The following is a 23,909-nucleotide window of genomic DNA, read 5'->3' on the forward strand; positions in this document are numbered from 1 at the left end:
GTTGAGGCCAAGGATAAGGAGTATCTGCACATTCAAAATTTGTCAAAATTGATTTCATGGTTCTATAGTTACTTCAAAAATAGTCGGGCGGACACTTTTTTGGGATTACTGTATACATGTAGATATATTTTTAAATCACAAGGATAGGCAAGTATTCATTCCTTTGATCTGATTTGACATGTTTTTTTTTACCCTGTTCTTTAAAATGTAAAAATGGGTTAGCCGAGATTCCATCAAAACACAAGATACCGTTAAGAAAATATCAAGTATATCAGGCTTAGAATTAATATTCCTTATGGAAAAAAACACTTCAATGGAGACCAATCCTCGTTTGGACACACCATGGAGCAAGGATAGGAAGTCAGCCAGAACTTTTAACTGTATATCACATGATTACCAAAAAGAATATTGTGTGTACTTAAAAAGCAGGAACAAATTCTTGCGTGTTGCATCTAGACAAAAAAATACAAGTGCTGCAAATCCCCCATGTAGGTCAATAAGTCAAGAGCCAGGACTTATTGACACATTACAGTCACTCATCATCAATCTTTCTAATGCCCATATAAACACAGACATAAGAAACAATGGATGTCAGAAATGTCCTAACATTCTTTCAGCTTCCCCTCTTCTAAACAATTCCACATTCTTTCGTTTGCAAGAAGTGCTGATGATGAAAGCCACTCCATTGTCTCAGACTGCCAAGATTCTCTCTCTCCTTATTTTGTCTAGATTTTGTTTGGATTACTTGTTGATTTGAATCTCCTAATAGGTTTTCAATCAATCGTTACTTACAGAAATGTTTGGGAGCAAATTGACAAACTGGCCACCTGGAAAACATCAGGTGAAACTTTTTAACAACAAAAACCAAGTGATGATGCATTCCAGAAGCCTTCCCGAGTGAAACTTGTTGAGTCATATAAACAAGACATTGGCATGTCATTCAAAAAGGTGACAAAATTACACATAGTTAGAATGAGAGGCCTTTACATTTTCAAAAGTATATTCCAGAGTTTAAAGGGAATATACAACATTTGCTTTTGCTGTAATTTTCAGAAATGAATGGATTTGCCGTGTTAGTATTTTATAGCAAATATTGTTACACTCACTTGTTGAAGTTTTGTGTTCGTAGATGCTGGAAAAACCAAGAAAAACAATCATGTTTTTTTAGTCTGGTTCCCTGACCCAACTTAAATTGAAATTTCAGGACGTCTGGGAATTGTAAGGTCAGGGAACCAGTCGAGAAGGCTTGCACACATTCATAGATGTGTAATCGATTGCAAACAAATTTCAGACTAACTGAATATGATAAATTGGGGCAACATTTTTAAAAAGCCAGTGGTTTGGAAATTGATACAAAAATATTACTTTTCTTGAAAATGTCAGCACACCAGGTGCCATTATCTTATAGGATGCTTTAGATTGCCATTCACTAACAGTCCAGTAAGGTATTTTGTGATAATTTGGTAGTTTTGTTTTTTGATATTTGCCAATGTTGTATATTCCCTTTAATACAGACACTTTTTTAAAACACTTGTCTCTGTGGTGACAAATACACGCACTGTTCCCTTAAAGGTTGCAAAGAGAGATTTAGGCAAGAGAGATTTAGGCGGGACTACTGAATGCATTGCAGCTGCATACCCGGTGAGCAGTGCTCATGAAGAACTAAAGTACATGTACCTGTATTCGCACCATATATTCACAAACCAGTGCACCAATGTCCGGCACACAGAACATCACCAGTCATGAAGCACCATCCACTCTCCATGCACGGTGTCTTTTCTGTCTCAACCTGCTCCAGTGGGTTTGTTTTCCACATTAGTTTCAAGCTTCAATCACAAACAAGTAATGCCACAGCGATATGTTGATATCCACTGAATTATGCAAACACAAGATTCTCTCACCTTGTAACATTCTGGATTGACAAAACAACCAACAAAGCATTTGTAATGTTTGTACCAGACCAGACCAGAAAGAATCAAACTAAAAGCAACTTTAACCCACCCCTTTAATACTGAAACTCAGTAACCGACCAAATGGCAAATAAACCTCATACATGTAAGTGACATTAGTCAGTCCCAAGGCTCAACCCCCACTTCCATCTGGGCTGTATGTAACCTCCTCGCTTCAAGCACATGCACCACATAGCCTTAAAACATTCACCACATTAATGCCACAATGTCTCAGCAAATATGACAGACACCATGTGTAACACCAGTGGCATCCAGTTGCGATTGTTGGAATATTTCACCTGGGAACCAGCTGACAGTATCATCAGTAAAAACCTGTCGAAATGTTAGATCCCACGCATACATTCTTTGCATAGCATGATTTCCAAAAGTGCATGATTTTATAAAAATGTGAGGGGGTGGATGGCTTTCCAAGGAAATGGGGTGTGATATAATGTCATATTTGGATGTACAAGGAGTGGTCCTTTCACATTACACGCATTTGTGATGTGAGTGAACACATATTTGAAATTGATGGAACGCTACTTTCCTGAAAACTTTAAAACAGACAAAATGAATTCAGAGACATTGAATAAGCCTTGTGAAGAAGTTTGAAGAAGTATCTGCCTTGATAGTTATCGAACAAAACTTATGACTCATAAAAAAGTTGACCTGCTTTCCTGCAGTTTGTACATGTACCGGTATACAGGCTTCACTTAAATTAAACGAAACAAGTATTTGGTTATGAATTCAAGTTGCAGATCTGCCAAATTTCCTTCATTCAAATAAACATCTGAAGTCTTTTCAAAGTCTTTACAAGAGGTAATTTGTAATCTAAGATCAATGTCTAAATTCAACATATAGACCATTTTGCGAGTGTCTGTTCAAGACGATTAAGAGCTATTAACTTTCAAAGACAAAGACCCCAAAAGTTAACATCAAGGAATGATTGCTTGAAGACTATCCATTCTTGATGTCAATTCCTCTTCACATTTCACTCCACTCTTGTGTAATAATAAAAGAGCGCCGCCTTCATGAATCTTAAATTTTATGGGCACTTCAACTTTTCAATACCCTTCTCTCCCAAGTTGCATTCGGCAATATTTCATTTGGAGACACTGTCCAGGAAGGATTAGGAAGTGAACCTTCAATTGTGCAATTATTCACTGTCCCTTGCACAGTTTGCTTATGTCAAGCACTGACCCTCTCACTAGCTACCGGTAGTTCCCTGTGATTTGAAAACTTAGCGGCAAAAATAATGAAAGAACTGTCTTCTTTTCTTTTTTTAAATATGCCTCCTCAACACCAAGAAAGTATGCTTAAAGGGTTCATGAAATAACTTTTTCTTTGGAACACATTTTATGCAACTTTCTGCTACTCTTTAATGTATGAAAACTATTTGACATCCCTATTTGGTTAATTTTATTAAAAAGTGCTTTTCTTTAAACATTTAAAAATTGTCCATGCTTTTCCGGACAACTGAGGGTGCTGTTGCTGTGATGTCATTCCAGGAAGACACTGTTCAGTTTAGGGTTTTTTGTTCTAATTGTGAACCCAAAAATTTGCTCATTAAAAACATCTGTGAGAAAAGTTTGCTCACTGGCTTACTGCCATGTACTGACACAACACCACATCACCAATGAACAGAACATTTAAGATAGTAAAATATCCAAAATTATGGGAACTTTTTGTGCTGAAATAACTGTAACATTGAGGTTCTGCCTGAAATGGCATCACACTTTTGCTCATGAAAATGGAAATTTGCATGGGCATAACACCATAAAGGCACCAAAATACTTTTGAAAATGGCAAAACAAAAATTGAAAATAAGGTTAAATTGGATACAAAGGTGCCTTTTCAAGGATTGCATTAAAAACAAAATCATATTGCAAGAGCCCTTTAAGTCCCACATGTATGCGAGGCATCTATTAGACTTGTGCTAGTCCAACCTTTGTTTTTGATGTTTGCTGTCTGTTGTAGCTTTGCCAGATGTTTTTGGTGGACGCTGGAAAGCGACATTGATTAAGTCAATAGATTCCTCTTGAGGTACACATCTGAAGACAGAGAAGGAACAGCATTAATGTTGCACAAGACAGATATTTTTCTTCGGGTTATTTCTGTTGGTGTACAGATGGAAATCGAAATCCAATTTTTTTTTTTTAAATCAATCTCACGTGCAGTGGCGTAGCCAGGAATTTTTCAGTGGGGGGGGGGGGTGCTGGGGGGGCTGTAACATTTCATGGGGGGGCGTCATGTAGATCAATGATAATTTTTTTAAAAACTCAAAATCTCAGTGGGGGGGGGGGGGGGGGAACAAGGTTTCATGGGGGGGCTGTCGCCCCCCCACGGCTACACCACTGCTCATGTGAATCTACACACTGCAGCCATGTATCAACAAGTTGATTGTTTGAATTTCTTGTTGTAAATTGGCAGTAAAATACTATGGGATAGGGTCTCTAAAATAGTTGTAAATTCCATTGATATTATGCATTATGCATGAATTACAGCACCTGCTTCCCCTCAATCGTACTCTGCATACTGCACTGTTCTTAGCTGCCATAGTGTAATATTGAGTAGGTGAAACCTTTTGTACCAGTACCAAGATACTGTTCACACTATACAAGGAAAAGTTTAATATTAGATTAGTCTCAACAACCCATTATTTTGTACAAAAACTCGTATTCCTTTTCAAAGAATTGAAACTAAATTTAATAGATGAATTGCTAACAATAGACTGTCTTTCTGCACTGCATGCCCAGGGAATTTTTTATACAAAAATACAAGAAAACGAGGGTCTATTTCAAGCCCAATGTGAGAATTGCAAAACTACTCAAAATGACAAAGCCTGCACTGGGGATTGCTCTATAGAAGACAGCTTTATTAGGAAATTGTTGAACTTAAAGTAAAAGCTTAAAATCTTCCTGCTTGTGCTCAGAATCCCAAGCCATCTTTGTTCAAAGTGGATCAAAAACTTAACTACATCGTACCTTTCAGCAAAGGTTGCTATCACCATGGAGTCGATTCCTCCAGAGAACAAAATGGCTACCCTGGTGCTGAACTCACTATGGGAATTCTCTTCATGCTGATTGCAATCGAGTCTCACATTAGTAACTGAGTCATGGTCATGTTTTGTTGTCATGGCAACGGGGTGCCTACTAAAGTGGCTGTTGGGATCGCTGCCGAGAGTGGATTGTAGGGATTGCGGATTTTGGAGGTTGTCCTTTTTCAGATCTTGAAAGACTGCATCTTTAGGATGCTCAGAGGATGGATGCTCAGTGGATTTATTGTTTGGACGAGGAAGATTAAAGACCCTCCTGTTCACAGCCGCCTGCAGGATTTCAATCAACCCTTTGACAGCTCTAATCATCTCGCACTCAAACACAGTCACTGATGCTGAATAATCTCTCGTCTCATCTCTAGGCTCCCTTCCAAGACATAATTCCTTTCTTGGCAAGGCATCTTCATCTGTGATCATAACTTTGTTGGCACAGTTTGCAGATGCTGAGGGATTTGCCATGGTTGAAGGGGAACGTTCCTGATCTAGATTTCTGGATGACGGGTCTGCGGTTAGACCACTGACTCTGTGGCATGAACTAATCCCCAATTGGTTAACTGACTCGTCAGATTTTCTGACCAAGTCATGCTCCGTTCTAAGAGGTAACGATTCTGGCTTGCTCTCCACAGGCAAACTACTTTGGCTTGCATTAAATATTCTCATTTCTTCAAAATGGTGTATTTCATCCATCTTAGATGGCATCGTGACAGATGCACTTCCCTTTAGAAGAGTCTCCCATGTACCATTTTCAAGAAGTTGTAGTTTTCTTTGCTCTGCCCATAAGGAAAGCACAATTTCCTGGGTCTTACTTGGTAGTGACCAATTCATTGGAGTAATTGGACTCCTAATACATGCTGTCATAGTGATGATGCTGACATCAGGATTCAAACCAGGACCTATCACTTTGCAAGAATGTGGCTCCTCTTGTGGCTCTCCTTGTAGCTCTCCACTGGAGATAGCTTCTTCAAGTTGGTTGGAAGTGCAAGGACTCCAAGTATTCTCCACTGTAGAAACCACATCCTGTTTCCATGGAAATAGCATCAGCTGAACAGACAGGGCTCTGCTTTTAGACCACTGCTCAATATCTAGACAGTAGATTCCATCTGCAGGTACCTCTGACCACCTCTGGTATCGTGTAGAAAAACAAAAGGAACATGCAATTGGTTATCTCCATCTCAATTGTTTAACAGACGGGGTGAGGGTGTTTATTCTAGAATATTTAGTAAGATGGTTCAGAAATGTTCCTAAATTTCTTACAACAAACATGTTTAATGTTGCATTGACAGAAGTCAATGTAATATGCTCGCTCATCCAAGTCAGCATGCATTCATTTCATTCCAAGCAACGTGCATGATCATTCCTCTATCTCATCAGGATTGATTGTGCTTATGAATCTTCTCTGCCTTTCATGGTAATAAATGTTACGGAAATTGAAAGTGAAAATCTGTTTGCCCCCTATAGGCCTTTTCCCACTACAACACCCATCCCCAGGGCCAACTCGCCTCGGGGCCGCCCCGGGGACACCACGGGGTGACTTCTGAATTTTCACCCTCGAGTTCAACCCTGCACCGTTTCAGACTCATTTCGCGCAAACCGTGTTTATCTCGCCCCGGGCGAGTTCGCCCCGGGGATTTGCACGACCGTTTCTCACTCAAGTTTTCAAACTCGGGGCGGCCTGTAAGGCAACGTACTTCTGAGAAATTCTGGGCTTTTCAGTGCAGAATTGATTAAAAAACATCAAATATGCGAAAAAACTTGCCTCATTTAATCCACGGAGTCGATAACTTTCCAATTAGGATTAGCAACAACAGTAAGGACCATAAACAAAACAGTTTTATATACATGTATCAAATAACTGTCAAATGTGGTCAATATGGGATACTTATTACTGAATTAGTGTGCAACAAGTAATTTGTGTACAAATCTGCTCAGCAATGTCTTCTGTTCAACCAAATCTGCTCAATAAATTTGATGGCTGATCCTAAATTTTCACAACCTCCATCGACCATAGATGTCCCTAAGTGCTGTACAATATTTCATTATTAAAGGGAAAATACAACATTTGCAAACATCAAAAAATAAAACTACCAAATCATTTTGAAATACCTTGCTGGACTGTTAGTGAATGACAGTGTAAAGCATCCTGTAAAATCATGGCACCTGGTATACTGTCATTTTCAAGAAAAGTGGTATTTTTGTATCAATTTCCAACGCTGGTCGGCCGACCAGCGTTGGAAAAAACTGGCTTTTTTCCAAATACTGGCCCCAATTGACCATCGCCATTGTTTGCAATCGATTACACACCTATGAACGGGTACAAGCCAGCTAGACTGGTTCCGTGACCTTACAATTCCCCAATGTATGTAAACTGCTCTGTTTCTTCTTATATGGAGTCAGGGAACCAGACTACAGGAAAATGATTGTTTTTCTTGGTTTTTATAGCATTTTCAAACCCAAAACCTCAAAAAAGTCAGTGTAACTATATTTGCTATATATTTCCAACCCCCCAATTCCATCCATTTCTGAAAATTACAGCAAAAGCAAATGATGTATATTCCCTTTAACTCTAGCCTCCCCATTTCTTTCAAATTAAAATAAATATCAGGTCAACTTAATATGCAAGGTTTTTGGTGTATTTGACAGTTAGAAGTCTTATAGAATCAATACAATAAATCATCCGTCAGGTGCCTCAGCCACTTTGAAGAAGTGATCAATCATGATAAGCAAGTTAGATGGGGAATGGCCTAGAGGGAGAGAGAACAGTGATATGAAGCAGGAATGACACATTGCCCACAATCAGCTGGTGATATCCGGCACTTATCAAAGTGATTGCCCATCACAGGACAGGGTCAAGTTCACTGGAAGGGGAAAGGTAAAAAGTGCAGCACCTTGAGTGGGTATTCAATCACTTCAAAGGAGTCCCTAATCTTGGAATTTAAGGAATTCAAGGTACTTTACTGCATGGAATTTGAGACAGTAGATTATAGATTTTCTGTAGGCCTACTGTGAATCACACATATTGATCAGCTTGAAAATTGAGCAAATGATGAAAGGACGGCATGTGTGGAGTTGGAGGTACAAACCAATACAAGGCCATATTCTAGCCAATTCAAATCATGCCATGAAACCAGAATTGTAGTTAGCCCAATCACAATTAGGTAAATCATAAATCAATCATGAGTAAAAATCACCAGTCAGGTTAGAAAAAAAGCAAACAGAGGATAAAACGACAAAGAAAGGATGACTACGGATGACTTTGTAATTGCCTGGTTATGGACTTGTGATTGACCTGTGATTGATGTGCGATAGACTTGTGATTTATTTGTGATTGACTTGTGATTGACTTATGATTGATTTGTGATTGACTTGTGATTGATTTGTGATTGACTCGTGATTGACTTGTGATTGACTTATGATTGATTTGTGATTGACTTGTGATTGATTTGTGATTGACTTGTGATTGACTTGTGATTGATTTGTGATTGACTTGTGAAGATTTGACTGAAATTCAGTATTGAAACAGGAGACCAATCGCACATGTCGGGCTTCATGTCTGCTGCTACAGCTGTCATTGGACTATGTTGTACCAGTCACATGTACAAAGTCATAAAATGACTACTTGAAACAACAGTGGCCAAATTAAGCACTGGACTTTCATTAAAAAAGATGAGAAGACCAATTTGAAAATCTTTTTTCGTGTAACTCAAATATAAGACAGTAAAGTTTAAGACAGTGATAACATAGTATAAAATTCAACATAATTTCAATATACGGTAATTCAGATTTTTATAGCAGAACAAAATTGGTTCTCCATGATAATTAATGGAGAATTCAAAGTACTACATGTATGTGTCCAAAAGCAAGAGAGAAAGCTTTTCTCATCACCACACTTTATCCAGCTAGATCATCAACTTCAAGTACATACTACAGATTCCATTGAAGCTCTACTAACACATCCGTCTCTTTGAGAAGGCCAATTGCACTGTTTATTGAAGCTTATCAAAGGGTTTAGGCTTGGTTTTTGAGGAGCAAATTTTGAACCTTATAACCTTAGCATTCCCACATGAGCTCCTAAGAGCTATAGGAGATCTCGCAGAAATGATCTGTCTGATTATCTTTTTGGAGATTTCTTACTTTTGATCCTACACTTGTTGAAAGGTTTGTTTTCCAAAATCCAGTGCATAGCTCAGACAGTGAAATGCCTGAACAGTTTAGAAAAGCATTTTGGTATTTAGTGATGGTGCTTACAATTACAACTTGGAAGGATCAAGTGCTTTAACGGATAAGATTGCTCGGATTTCCGGCTGCTTTCGTGCGATGGTTTCGAGGACGTCAATTATTTACACAAGAATTCTTGGCGACGCTCAAGTGATGTGATGAAAAAGGCCCACTTAGTCTGGATTCTTGGCCTATATTGCAGGACTGTGTGACCCCCATGCCACTTCCAGAAAATCTGTCGCCGCAGCTGGATGTAGAATAATGGAACAACCACCCCCCCCCCCCATTTACAGAAACGGTTGTCCTGACAAGAGCTTAACTGAAGTATGACAGAGAAGCCTAGCAAAGCATTTGATAATGTGTATTTTTTTATGCGTACACTCTTTTACAGTCAGAGAGAAAGGCAAATTGGGAAGATTCAGATTTTGAACATTTCAATCATAAGAAAAGATAATCAAGTTTGATAAATGCATGTACATGAATCTTGTATAGAATTGTTTGAGTGCTTTATCAGTGTATATGGGGCTAGTTCCACAAGCAAAAAAGTGTTTGGAAAAAGCAAAGCTTAAAGTGTTCAGAAATAAGTAGAGATTGAACCGCACATCACCTAACCAATTCAAAATCTCTTCTTACATCTAACCCAACCTCCACTGTAATTGGATGAAACAAATTTTCCTCCAGTTGTTTTGTACATGTTTGTCATTTTATCAATCCATGAGCAAACTGAGGCAGACGTTTTGCCACCAACATTTGCCAACTATCACCCCCTTTTTTTAAGTTAAACCCTCAATTTCAAGATTTGACCTCACTCCAAGGTCCGTGCAAAGTGAAAAAGTCAAAGTAAAGAGTGTTTACTGCTCTACATGCAATCAAAATTTAAAGCAAAAAAAATCATAAACAAATTTTATTGCCCAAGATGTGTGTTGAGTGTCAACCAGCAATTTTGCCTTCAATTTATGACCACTTCCTATCCGTTGGGAACCTTTAAAGTGACACTAATTTTGAGTTATTGCAGCAATAAAGAGCAGAATCGGCAAAAAGAACAGGAGTCAAAAATGTTAGGGCATTCAGGGCTCCAGGCAGGGGGTGTAACTTGGTCCTTCCTTTGGGAAGACCCCTGTAACATTAATGACAGCAAGTAATGGCCAAATAGCAAGACCAAGCTCACACCATCTTGTTAGTGTTTGTCTGTCAAACTTAGTTATAGTCCTAGTACCAGGTGATGGGTTGATTTTTTTTCTTAGGTGACCAGAACTATTATTATTTGTTTAAGACATCTTTCTTAGAGAGACGACATTATTTTGGCCTTCAATAATCGAATCAGTCATCCTTGACCAGGACATTATCTTGAAAGATTCGTCTTGAATATTATGATAATTGACTCAAATATGTAACTAAACTGGATTAAATATTGTTTGGCTTTTGAACAGATATCTACATATATATTTTGGATGAGCATCATATATTCGAAGCCAATATATCAATTTATTTTAGGATTTAATTATAAATAAAGGGATTTCACTTTTTTTCCCCCAAAAAGGGTAATTTATTTGACAATTTTGATTATCATGCAAAGCATATGATCAATGCTATTCAAAGAATTTGTAAAAATAAAGATAAGTTCCATTAAATTCATCCTTTGTGTTCCGACAGAGAAAACAAAATTCCTGAACAAGAGTGCTGAGGGATTATTTGTTGCTTTCAAGGCCCCAAGAGTATGTTAGGCTCCCACCAAGGCATTGTCAATAGCCTAGAATTTCTGACATTAAATGGCTTGGGATTTGTGTTTGTTCAGGGAAACAATCCGGTATTTGTATTGTAAGCCATCTTTGTGTGCTGTCAAGTTACTCAGCACATACCAATTAATGTTGGAGCAAAACTGTTACATGATAGCAAATCAGTCCAAGAAAGGTATACGAAACGTTACATTATTTTCAGGAGTTATCTTTAAGTGTTAATAAATGAATGGGGAAAACTGCTGATAGGGGACAAAAGAGTTTTCAATTTCTTCGAAAAGCAACTTCAATTCCAAATATGAAATGAATTGCCAAATGTCCATGTAGCCCTGGTTAAAACCAAGACATTTTGCAGACAACTTTGACACTTACCCTAAAAAATGAAAGATTTAAATGCAAGTTGCAATACATTTTTAAAGCATTTCTTTGCAGGCTTAAACAACTCAAACTGGGCAAAACACAAAAAGGCTTACCATTTCATCCCCACAATTGTACCTGTGATAACGATACACCCCATTATTGATATTGACCAGTATGACACTCAGCAAGACCAGATGTATATGGCTTACATGATTGATAAGTCCCATTTGTGACATCAGTGCCTTTGTTTTGGCAGCAGAAAGCACTAAGTAGCTATTATATTTTATTGACAGGCTGGACCAAGGTATTGTTTTCAGGAATGCAAATGACTGATTTAAGGTTTGTTTTTTATCCCTCCCAGTAGGACACAGTAAAATGTTACCATCTGCAAAGGCTGGCTGTCAAGATATTTGTACTGAAATGGCTGGGGAATAAAAGGCAGAAGTTAAATCACATCATGGTTTCGGTGACAATAGGGCGAGGAGGACAAAAAAATAATTTAAATTTGAAACTTTTGTGTAATGTAACCTTTGGATATACTGTAAAAACACTAATATGCTAAGTATATTTATTCATCACAATTCAAAAGTAACAGCGATATCAATAAACCCCTCTTGAGATACGTGTATTCACCTTCAACCTACATTTTGGACATCATACATTAATATTTTCCACCTGTTAACAAGCCCACACTGGGAATCAGCTACATAATGTGGGGAATGTTGCAACAGACACGTCTTACCCAAACACCAAGGGATTTGTTCAACGTTCCCACATATTGCTCAGCTGTCAAGAAGCCAATCCCAGGGGTTCATTGCTCAAGTTAAAGGCAAGCACAGACCAGGGAAAGACCGCGGATTTAAACACATTAAGAGAGAGAAATCTCATTCTGAAGTATAACAGGACTGTCATTTTGTTCTGATCAAGGTAGGTCCCCCACTTTTTTAGAAGCGATTGACGCCCTTGATTTAGCAGCACTGTGGGACCATCGTTTGTGTGTGTGTGTGTGTGTGAGTTTGTTTCTGCATTCAATAGGCAGATAGGGGACGTTGAACAATAGAGGACAATAGGGTCCCCAATTCTCGAGAGGTCCCCAATTTTGGATTCGTGTACAAAACATATTGGAGGTCTTCCATATTGGGGTCCCCGATTGCAGGCAAATGCACACTTGGGTGTTTGGGGGGGGGGGGGGGTTGATAAAGAGATATCAGTTAGTATATCAGGGAGGGAATGAGGAATAACATGGACATATACAAAAACAACAATTGGGGAGGGGAAGGGAGGAACAGGGGCAAGTCCCCTCAATTTTATTTATTTATTTATTGTATCTAACAAAAAGGCAAACATTGGAGGGATGCCAATGGCGATGTCCCCCAATTATCTAGCCCAGATTTCAACCAAATGTAATGCTAGTATAAAATAGTCATGCAATACCTGAAAGGTAGAATTGCATGAAACATGGTCCAATCTTAAGTAACTTCTGTGTAAACAATTGGGAAAATTTGTCAAAGATTTGAACTGTTTTTGTTTCAACATGTAAACATCACAGCCTTAACTCAAAGAACAACCAAGAAGCTATGACAGCCACCATTAATGTGACTGCACTATTGGCAGGAATTTTGTGGTTTCTTGGGTTTGTTGATTTTAAGTTGTTTTTTGGCCAGTTTTGGTTCTTGGGTACGACGGCGGTGAAAAGCTGGGACGGAAATAACAAGGAGAGTGGAAATGCAATGAAAACATTCATTTGTCGGCAGGACTTCCATCAAGTGAGATTAGAAGTGGTCCTCTTTAAAACACAATAACAGGTTCAACCACTCATCAATATTTCTCTTGGCTTGGTGTCAAAGATGGGAGGGGGGAGAGTCAACGCAAGAAAATGTCCCTGCTGAGAAATCACCGACTGGTCCTACATGTACATGATGAAATGTCAAAGCTTTGGCACACACATTAGGGCATTTTTAGGTAAACAGGCAGGCATTGCGGTTTGCCAGTTGTTTACATGCCTGGTGGATTTGTTCAGCTGTTTCAAGCCACAGTCAATAATTCTAACAAAGATTTCCAACATTCCAATTTGCAGACTTGAAAATGTCCAGTCACTCAAGTGATTAAAAACATATCCCCCCCCCCCAAAAAATAAAATCAAGGCACTTGTCTCAAAGTGTTTACAAATTATTACCCCTGTTCATCAGGCCATGAAATCAGTTTTATACAGCAGTGTGATTGCAATTTGCCCAGTGTACATGCACTCCTAGCGAGAGAGAGGCAATTGCAGTAAAGTATCTTGCTCAAGGGCACAAGCATCCTGAACCCAGTCAGAACATGAACACACCGCCACACATGAGTAGGGCAATGTGACAATAATAAGACATAATGTATGTGCACAATACACCTGGCACAAAAAGAAACTAAGCAGTTTTATAATCATCCTTGTTTGGCAATTTCTCAGTGAACTAAAAATCTGAAATATATTTTGTCATGCAAACATTCCGGTTCAATTTGTTACATGTACCTCAACTGGGCAAAATGTGTAAGAAACAACGAGAACGCAAGCGCAAGTTGCACTTGGTGACATAACAATAGGCATTGCAACACGCAATTGTATGGAATGATGCCGGCCCTGCATTCAATTGTGTGATGCAATGCCCATTGAAAAGTGCAACTTTTAGTTTGAGCCGAAGGCGAGGGTAGTTATCAGCATGTAGACTCCTGAGACTCCAATGGGTCTTAAACAGAGTGTTTAATACCGACCAAGCACATATTTATTCCCATGCCGTTTCGGGCAAAAAAAATCAAAACTTTTCGGTCCACATGAGTCAAAAAAGTAAAAAATGTCCAACGATTTCGTTTTACAAAACACCCCTCTAGCCGATGGTAAGGCCCTCTGGTAAAGAACTCCTTATATGGAGATTGGCGCGAGCATCGCGCATACTGCATGATGTTGTGCAGAATGCAGATGTACCAGTGTAGTGTGAATTTAGGACTATGAAATACTAACTCACTTACATGTATACATGGAAATGTAGTATTGCGCATGCGTACGCGAGGATTGTGAAGGTTCAACCAATATAACGGTGCTGGCACCGGATTTCATAGGAGTCCAAATTTCATGTGACACTGGAAAAGTATTTGAGACCAGCCAGCCATGTCTTTATCATTCATTTAAGACCGGCCACGTGACGGGCTCTCGACCAATGGGAATGGGTAAACTGTATTAGGTATTTATAAATGTCATTTTAATTGTATAAGTTTGCATCCTTAAAATCTTTCAAGTATCAGCTAGTCAGCTATATTAAATGAACGCAAATTTCAACCAGGGTGTGCGTATGCACATCCTGGTTGGCTTTTGTAATATCTGACTGGTGCATGTAAATCTTGTCTGGTGTGTTTTTAAATTTTCGAATATTTGATTAAATCCATTTTTAATCAAATACTAAATTACATGTACTTTAAAATGCACAGCCCTAGAAATTGACTTTTAATATTGAAGTCTTCATATACATGAAAAATAATATTAAAAGAAAATATGATAAATAAGAAGCTCCTACCTCATTCATAGTAATCTCAGGTCGCCTGGCAACAGATGAGACAGCAAATGTCTGTTTGTTATCTGTAAAACACCCAATAAGAAGGCTGCGTCGACCAAGACAGTCCCGCCCAAACCACAGACAGTGCTGAGACTCCTATAAATAACGAGGAAGCTATTTTTAATATTGGAGTTTTGCCATTCACCGGCATAATCTTAAAAAGCAATGTATGCTCAGTGCCTTCCACATACTCTACAAGTTTAATGAGTGTATGCGTTGAGTCATATCTAGTCAGTTGTAACATTTTGTGCTTCTTCAATATTAGTTGCTTAATGGCAAAACTTCTTCTATGCTTCAAATAAATGTATGAGACAGAGTGGCCAGTGACCATTCCAAATACTTGTTAATTACAGGTTCGCAAAGCAATAAATTCATGTAAAACCCATGCAGAAAAATTATTGTCAAAAAAATTGTACTTATGAAAACCATACATGTAGCTGTCAAAGTTGCCAACATTTAAAAGGGGTACATTTCAAACCATACATTGGTGAGTATGAGATGGAAACATGACACTCTCAATGAGGAAAAAAGAACGGAACATAGATCACTGGAACACTTGTATAAATATACATGTATAATTCAAGAAAATTACTAATAAGGTAAGGTGGCCAATATACATTGTAGCATTACAAAGCAAACTTAAACAGCCCGATTTCTAACTAGAGTTACACGAGAGAAAAGACAATACACCCTACCCAATTTGACCGTAAATTTAAAGATTTGTGGGACTGTATTTAACCACTGTGATATTCTGAGGCCCAATAACAAGCTTTTGATTCAGGCTAACCTTTGACCATTACCTCAGCATGCCGATGTCTACCTGTTTATAAACCTGAGCACACCTGGCCACACAGACACTCAAGGTGCAGACAGGTGTCTGTGCCATGAGGCAAGCAGCCATTCAAGGTCATGCACCTGTAGCTTTGTCAAGAGATGGCACACTGAGCAACCTCCAAGGACAAATGGAGATGTATTAACATTCCACTGCCACCTCAGTCAGTGGTGTGGCATTCCAATTCAGATTCATGTTTTTCTATCTTCTTTATAAATGAGTTAAAACATAGTTTGACATTTATCGTCATGTTTTTTTTCAGCAGGGGAGCAACGATTCTTAAGAAGGTGTTGGAATTTGCTGTAAACTGATAAACAGGTAGGACATCCAAAACCTTCACATATAAGTAACCAAGTAAATCATGTCTAATTTAATCAAGTGCAATTTAAAACAGGCAGTTCCAAAGACACACAGAAACACCTGTGGATGTTAACAAGAGAAAGTCACATTGCAACATTATACCATTTTTCCCACAGTTTATCCTTGAAACTAAAAAAGGCCATGTAGTTGAAATTTGTTTTCTATCTTAGGGTATGCATACACGTACATTTGTACATACATTGTATACAGAGTATCAGACCAAGACGAGGCAAGACTACAGAAGCTGGTGCCAGAGCACACACAAGTCTATTCAATTGATTCAGAATGGCTATTCACTGGAAGTCTTTTGCATTCATCTGTGTATACAATGAGCCATATTTAGCCCATTTAGCCAGGGTAATCATATATGATAGCACTGCCCAGGTCACAAGTGACACTGAATCAGTGATTCAGCGAGGTACAATTTGGCCCTCTCTGGGATTGGCAAAAATACGGAGTCTGTCAAGATATTAAAGAACGATACAGATAACCCAATAAAAATAATAACTTTTTTTCTACAAACTTCTCTTCAAATTAAAATAAAAATGCTTCTTTTGATGCACATGACCCAACAATGCCTTGGTATTGCTCAGTAGCCAAGGAACATTCTTGTAGTCCTTTCTCTGTCTCTGTGGGGGCCCTTCCAGAGGCCGTGCCCGGGGCCAGTGTCAGCCCTAAAAGTTCACAACTCCTACATGCTAATCCATAAATAATAAAAAGCCGAAGCCTACGCAAAGGATGCAGCACATATGAGTTGTACCGCAGAGCTGTGAATGATCCTACAGTGTGTTTATTTGTCATGAAGTGATCCCTCTTGACAGGGGTAGCAATGTGCTATATGGCTGGCAGGCATCAACTGACTGAAGAACAATTTAGTGTAAACTTAGATTTCAAGTCCAGAATGATGTCTTTGGATTTTTTTACAATAGATTTGTAATAACAAAAATATTGACAAACAATTTGCTCACAAAATGACCTCCATTGGCTTAAAATAAATACTGTTTGAATTTAATGCAAGTCACCTTTCCAAATCTACCACAATACAACATTAATGCCCAAGCAACTGTGAACTATTGACACATACTTGGGGTTTTCAAAATACGACGATGAACCACAGGTAGTAATTTTTGGATCCCTATCGCACAACCACAGAAAAACAAGGTTGCAGATATTACATTATGGAGGTTTTTCAGAATTAGATAGAGCAAATTGAATGTTGGGTTTTGCCCTTCACCGATGTATTTTTTATAATTACTGTTTAATCAGTATTTGTGAGAAAAAAATCACTCAAGTGGGACTCAAACCCAAGACCTTCTGCTTACTAGCGCGGACGTCTCACCACTCGACCACTGAGATTGCCAGGGTCGTCTGGTTGGTGCAAATAAGATATAGCAGTGGGTACCGCGGTGAAACTATTCATATGATGGAATTTGCATCAGGGTGATGTAAATTCAATACTGGGTTTGCCCTTCACCGACATATTTTTAATAAACACTGTATATATTCAGTGCTTATAAAAAATACATCCCTGACACAAATTCCATCTTATCAATAGATAGAGTACTTACATTGTAGATTAAATGATTGAATTTGATTGTAAACGTAATTATGCTGGAAGACAAACTTGATTGGCAATTATTCCGGTGAAAATTAGTTGACTGGTTGACTGGCTATTGATTAAACAATTAATTGATCAATCAATTGAATACTGGATAATTGATCAGTAGAACAAAAGATTGATTGATCAGTTTATCAATAGACCTATCCACAAGTCCCTGATCATTGTGCACATAAGCAATTAACGTATGCCGATTTTGGAGGATACACTGTGTCAAAGTCTTGGGCCGAACCCTGTGTTGTTTATGCTCAGTCATGCACAAATTTAGAACTACATTATACTTGAAATCCTCCGCACTGCTCCAGGATGTCACTGGCTCTGCCTCAACATATTGACAGTGATCATTGCTGGAGAAATTTACAGAATTGAGGCAGTGGTCACCTCTCCAAGGACCACATTCAAGAAATAACAGAGGGTTTTGCAGGATTGAGGCTATATGCTATTTTTAAATGGAGGCAGTTGGAGGATTTTGCAGGATTGAGGTTGCATCCTAGCAAAAATGCCTAGGGAGTTAGGGTTAATGGATTGGTCTATTAACTGAAGGATAGATCACATGATAAACTGGTTGAACAACTAATGACATTATTATTATGATAAGTTAATCAGAAAATGAAAAAAAGGTCTACCTGCCAATATATGAAGCTCCATGGGCCTTTGATTTGACTAAGAACTGACAAGATTTCCTGGCCTGACTGGCAGGGCTGCAACATTGTCAATAGCAAGTCACCATCGTTATTGTCACTGTCAACCTGTTGGTGAACAAGGGATTCATGTTTACTTGCTGGATAGTCAGTTTGGGGTTTGGAGTTTGGCCTTGTTTTATTGATTTGGTAAATGAGTCATTTCATCAATTGTTGAGAAACCTTTGATCAAAATTGGTCATTAAATTTGACTACCATTGATACTTGTTTACAACGTTTTTGAAAGAATTTTGTGCAACACTATTTTTTTCATAAAATTGTTAAATTTAGAGGTTCTGCAACTACAATGTGCCACTATTTAAAGAAAGGTTTGGGCAAGGGGTACACACAATATTTGTGGTATCTTGTGGGCCTTGTTTAGCAAAAAAATGTTGAACTAAAATTTGGCACATTTTACAGGTTACTGCAGAATTGTGGCTTGTGCACATTTAACGCATGTTAAAACTTGCAATGTCTTTGCTTTTTCTGTGAGCACAAAATGGTAATGATAATCTAAGCACACAATAATAACTGGTAGGTGAAACAATGAAATACACTGATCCGTTAGGCTTGTGCTTAGGTGTTGTGCTTAACTGATTGTTCTATTAATCTCAATGTCTGGGGTAGTGGAAGGAGTAAATGAATTTAAAGGGAAAATACAACATTTGCAAACATCAAAAAATAAAACTACCAAATCATTTTGAAATACCTTGCTGGACTGTTAGTGAATGACAGTGTAAAGCATCCTGTAAAATCATGGCACCTGGTATACTGTCATTTTCAAGAAAAGTGGTATTTTTGTATCAATTTCCAACGCTGATCGGCCAATCAGCGTTGGAAACAACTGGCTTTTTTTCAAATACTGGCCCCAATTGACCATCGCACTTGTTTGCAATTGATTACAAACCTATGAACGGGTACGAGCCAGCTAGACTGGTTCCATGAACTTACAATTCCCCAATGTATGTAAACTGCTCTGTTTCTTCTTATACGGCGTCAGGGAACCAGACTACAGGAAAATGATCGTTTTTCTTGGTTTTTATAGCATTTTCGAACCCAAAACCTCAAAAAAGTCAGTGTAACTATATTTGCTATATATTTCCACCCCCAATTCCATCCATTTCTGAAAATTACAGCAAAAGCAAATGATGTTTATTCCCTTTAAGAATTGTTTAGTTTCACAAACAGTTATACTGACCTGGATTCCCCCAAATATTTCCCCATTCCAAAGCAGCACATTGCCGTCTAAATCCTCTAGGGGTTGGGGTGTCAATGTGCCTCTCTGATGAAGAACATGTCCAGAAAATAATCCATGAAACTCTGCCGGCTGCTGGCCATCATCGGCACTCTTTGTGTTGATTGGCTTGAGGAGATCATTTGATGAGTCTGGTCCTCGCCTCTTCAGGATATGATATAGCTGAACACATAAATATGTCTATATTAATATCAATAATACATACATAAAACATGATCTGCAAAATCCTAACACCAATGTTGAGGTAAAAAGTAAATAACAAGCGAGGCCAGTTTTGATGAAATTTGGTTACTTCGATCATGAAAGTATTCTAAAGGGATTTTAACCATAGCTATGAGATAACATAATCAAATGATCCACATTGTCATTTTGCCATTTTAAACACAATTTGAAAATGAAGTTTTATACTTTTTTAATAATTTTTTTAAAGATAAATCTCTGTTAACCAATTACTCAAACATTATCTTAAAAATATATTGTATTTTGAAAATGGATATGAAAGCTTACTGACCAGAGTTGTGTAAGCCTACCAAATAAGCACATCTTCTAAAATCTATTCTATAACTGCAAGAGTTACATGTGCTCATGTAAGGTTTGTGAAGAGAGAAAGAGGACTGAGGATTTTCTGGATGTGTTACCTTTGAGTTGACCAGCTTTGCATGCAGTCGACATGGTTCATATGAGGCTGGTGCAAGAAGGCAGTATATACCACACATGATTCACGGGTCACTGCTCTTGTATCATACATGTAAGTAAACTCTGAGCAGCCTGATTGATATACAAGAAAAGAATAAGCAACAAGTGCTTAATATGATACTGAGCACAAAAAAGCCACAAAGACGCAAGAGTCTATTATAACTTATAACTATAACCTATTTATTAATCTCTGAAGAAGAACTTGTTAAGTTCGCAACGTCAGGCCGCATTAATTTTTAGATTTTTTTATTGAATTATTTAACTTTAGAAGCAATAACGACCAAATGAAACCAGTTCCACATGAGCACATTAATGTTGATTTCATAATCACACTTAACACTTATTTTTCAAGTTACCTTTCACACACCGTCACTTTTACATCATCGCTAAAGCGCCAAGGGTAAGTGTGTGTATGCACAACTCTACTCACATGCGATCCACGGCCAGGCCAGGATCCGCGGCCAGGATTCAAACCGTGGTCACCTTGGTGAGAGGCAAGTGCTTTACGCACAAGCCACCCATGCTAGACTGATTCTCTGACCTTACATTCCCCAAAGTCTATAAATTTCTCCGTTTCATCTTAAGTGGGGTCAGGGAACCTGACTGCAAGAACATGATTGGTTTTCTTGGTTTTTCTAGCATCCAGAAGCCCAGAATGTGAAAAAAGTCATTTTAACAATATTTGCTATAACATACTAATCCTCCAAATACATTTATTTCTAAAAATTGCAGCAAGAGCAAATGTTGTACATTCCCTTTAAAACTTACGTTAATTATTGTCAAAATATTTACAGTCGATAATTCTTAAAAATAATGGAAAATTCAGGTCGTGCACAACGCTAGTCATGACGGGAAACAATATAAAAACATTAAATAGGTAAATTATGTATAAAACGTATTAAATATGTAAATATAGGCCTTGTAACAAATTAACAATTATCTATTGAAAATTCAACCATTATATTGAAATTAATCTTGAAATTATAAAAAGAGTATTGGCATTGAAAAAAAGAACGGAAACAGAAAGAAAATGTTGGAAAAGCTCAAGGAAATTTACTTTCCTAAAACCAATGAGTCTAATTCATATAAAAAAATACATATTAATGAGTTACATGGCAGCACAAGCGCAAGCATCCCCTGCGTAGAATTAGGCAGGATTTTTTTCTACAACGCCAAAACTGCACGCTTTGGAAATCCCGCTTGCTGCCATAAAGAGATTTCACTTTGTCAATCGGTATGGTGGATGATCATAAGCCATGTAAGCCAACAATATAAATAAGTTTTGTTGAGGAAAAGAGTGGTTGCTTTGGTATTTTTAAGCTTCTTGGTTGCAAAGCCTTATCTGCGCAGAAATAGGAGGATCGGATTCGGAGCGAGCTAGGACTAGAATACACAAACGTAGCCCCATAAATGTGGCCAATTTACTGGACTACCTCCGTAAATAAAGGCCACACTTCCACCATGTACAAAACATGTTGAACTTTGTCAAATTCTGATTTTCACATTTAGGCTTAGTTTGTAGTTTATTTTGCTTTAGAAGCATACTCACCCCCTGTATAGGCTAATCAGAAAGTGCTGCCTTTCAGATGTCTATTTTTCGTGAAATTTCCAGATTCGTTTGCACATGTTTGCGTATCAAAATTTGAACATGAAATTTCACTAAAATTAGACATCTGAAAAAGGCAGCACTTTCTGATAAGCCTATATTAATAAGAGGGTGAATATGCATAAATAAGGTAGTGGATATTTTGCCGGAGGTAATGACGGCAAACTAACGATTACTAAAAGTTTGCCGGCGGCAATCCATATCAACAGAGGGCGCTGTACTCTTTAAAATAGGGCTGAATTATAAGATGTATTAAATTCCCACCAAATGTTGTGTAGCACGTTTGGTGTAATGGTTAAGCAAAGGCTCTAGTAAGCGGGATGACTCGCGTTCGATTCCGACCGCACTACATTTAAAAAAAAAAAATTCTCATCCCCAAATAAATAAGAATATTCTTCTTTTATTATTTTAACATGTCTCAAACATTTTTTGCAGAGTATTACATTTTCTTTTTCAGATTTGTGGCTCTGGAGGATTTTTTTTAAAAGGGAAATAAAGTCCGAAATTATAAAATGGTCTGAATCCCATCTTGTGAATACGAGGTAACAACGATAATTTTGGCATGGAGCCAGACTAAAACTTTCCACCGGAAAATGTTTAAGTACAAAAAAACAGTAACTGCGCATGTTCAGTGCATATCCGGCAAACTAACGTTTAGGGCCTACTAAAGGTTTGCCGTCTCCGGGAAAATATACACTGCCCATAAATAAAGCAAAAATAAACTAAGCCTAAATGTGAAAATCTAAATTTGACAAAGTTCGACATGTTTTTGTACATGGTGGAAGTGTGGCCTTTATTTACGGAGGTAGTCCAGTAAATTGGCCGCATTCATGGGGCTAACAGCACAAACGCTGAAGCAGTGCCACTGCCATGCCATGTCCATATGGGTCTAGTGCCAGTATGTTATGTGGCGTCAGGTTGGGGGGTCAGACAAGTCGACCGTTGAGACAACTCGACTCGGGACAAGTCGACCGTTGAGACAACTCGACCGTTGAGACAACTCGACCGTTGAGACAAGTCGACCGTTGAGACAAGTCGACCGTATGTGCGATAAATGGAAAGACAAGTCGACCGTTGAGACAAGTCGCCTCGCATGATTTTGGGCCTAGTTTTGGGGATAGTACCGGGGATTTGGACGGCGGCTGATCGCCGTTTGGGAGTTATGACACATGACTTTGTTTTGTTGCATATAACAGAGCAGAGCCGATATAGCGCAGCGTGACTGTCCGTGTATGCACATCAACCGTTCGTTTTGCCGGGCCTGTGCGCGCATCTCCGGTCAACCGCGTGGTCGTGCACGTTAGCTGTCTCAACGGTCGAGTTGTCCCGAGTCGAGTTGTCTCAACGGTCGACTTGTCTCAACGGTCGAGTTGTCTCAACGGTCGACTTGTCCCGAGTCGAGTTGTCTCAACGGTCGACTTGTCTGACATTCGTCAGGTACAGGTTGCAACATTTTTCCATTAACAACCATTGTAATCTAACTAACTAGGCCCTACCTGAGGAAAATGCTTTCACTCGCTAATGCCAGCCAGAGTTCATAGAAACCACGGAATACAACTAGGCCGTATAATATCTTTTCCCAAACAAAATGTAGGCCTAGCAGCGCGCGCCTAGCACTACGCCGGCTGCGCAACAAACTCCACGTTTCCAATTTGCTGGATGGACGGCGCCATCTTGAGCGTGTTTGTTTGGCCGTGTGATGTTACGTACTCCAGTTATGAAAAAAATCAATCGTTTAGGCCAAAAAAAATAAGTCTCCGGTTTCTGGTATGGAGCTTGCCCAAAAAGTGAGGGGGCGACGCGGCTTTTTTTTTTTTTAACCTGACTTTTTTGCTTCAAATGTGTGTTGATGACTGCAAATGGTGCCCGACTAAACTTAGTGCAAATATATGGGAGTCCAGAGAGGCCACACAAAGCTTTTTCTCGACTATAACCCAATCTAAAAACACGTTAAAATTGTGCA

General features: G+C 38.5%; 1 protein-coding gene across 2 annotated transcripts in view; it reads right to left on the minus strand.

Annotated features, from left to right (window-relative positions):
- The window catches only part of LOC119728217 (asparagine synthetase domain-containing protein 1-like), a 52,568-nt gene extending 28,922 nt beyond the window's left edge, over nucleotides 1–23,646 (minus strand). The window contains exons 1-7 of one of the 2 annotated variants that reach the window (XM_038200366.1): nucleotides 23,443–23,646; nucleotides 20,283–20,412; nucleotides 19,588–19,806; nucleotides 18,336–18,458; nucleotides 14,861–14,995; nucleotides 4,934–6,126; nucleotides 3,896–4,000 (exon numbers count right to left, since the gene is read on the minus strand). In XM_038200366.1, the coding sequence (XP_038056294.1) occupies nucleotides 3,896–4,000; nucleotides 4,934–6,126; nucleotides 14,861–14,995; nucleotides 18,336–18,458; nucleotides 19,588–19,806; nucleotides 20,283–20,360 (1,853 nt within the window). In that variant the 5' untranslated portion in view covers nucleotides 20,361–20,412; nucleotides 23,443–23,646. Of the gene's footprint in view, nucleotides 1–3,895; nucleotides 4,001–4,933; nucleotides 6,127–14,860; nucleotides 14,996–18,335; nucleotides 18,459–19,587; nucleotides 19,825–20,282; nucleotides 20,413–23,442 lie in introns of both variants that reach the window. The other variant, XM_038200365.1, reaches the window with a different exon arrangement.
- Nucleotides 23,647–23,909: the final 263 nt, after the last annotated feature.

Source organism: Patiria miniata, unplaced genomic scaffold (assembly GCF_015706575.1).
Source record: "Patiria miniata isolate m_02_andy unplaced genomic scaffold, ASM1570657v1 HiC_scaffold_20, whole genome shotgun sequence".
NCBI classification, from domain to species: Eukaryota; Metazoa; Echinodermata; class Asteroidea; order Valvatida; family Asterinidae; genus Patiria; species Patiria miniata.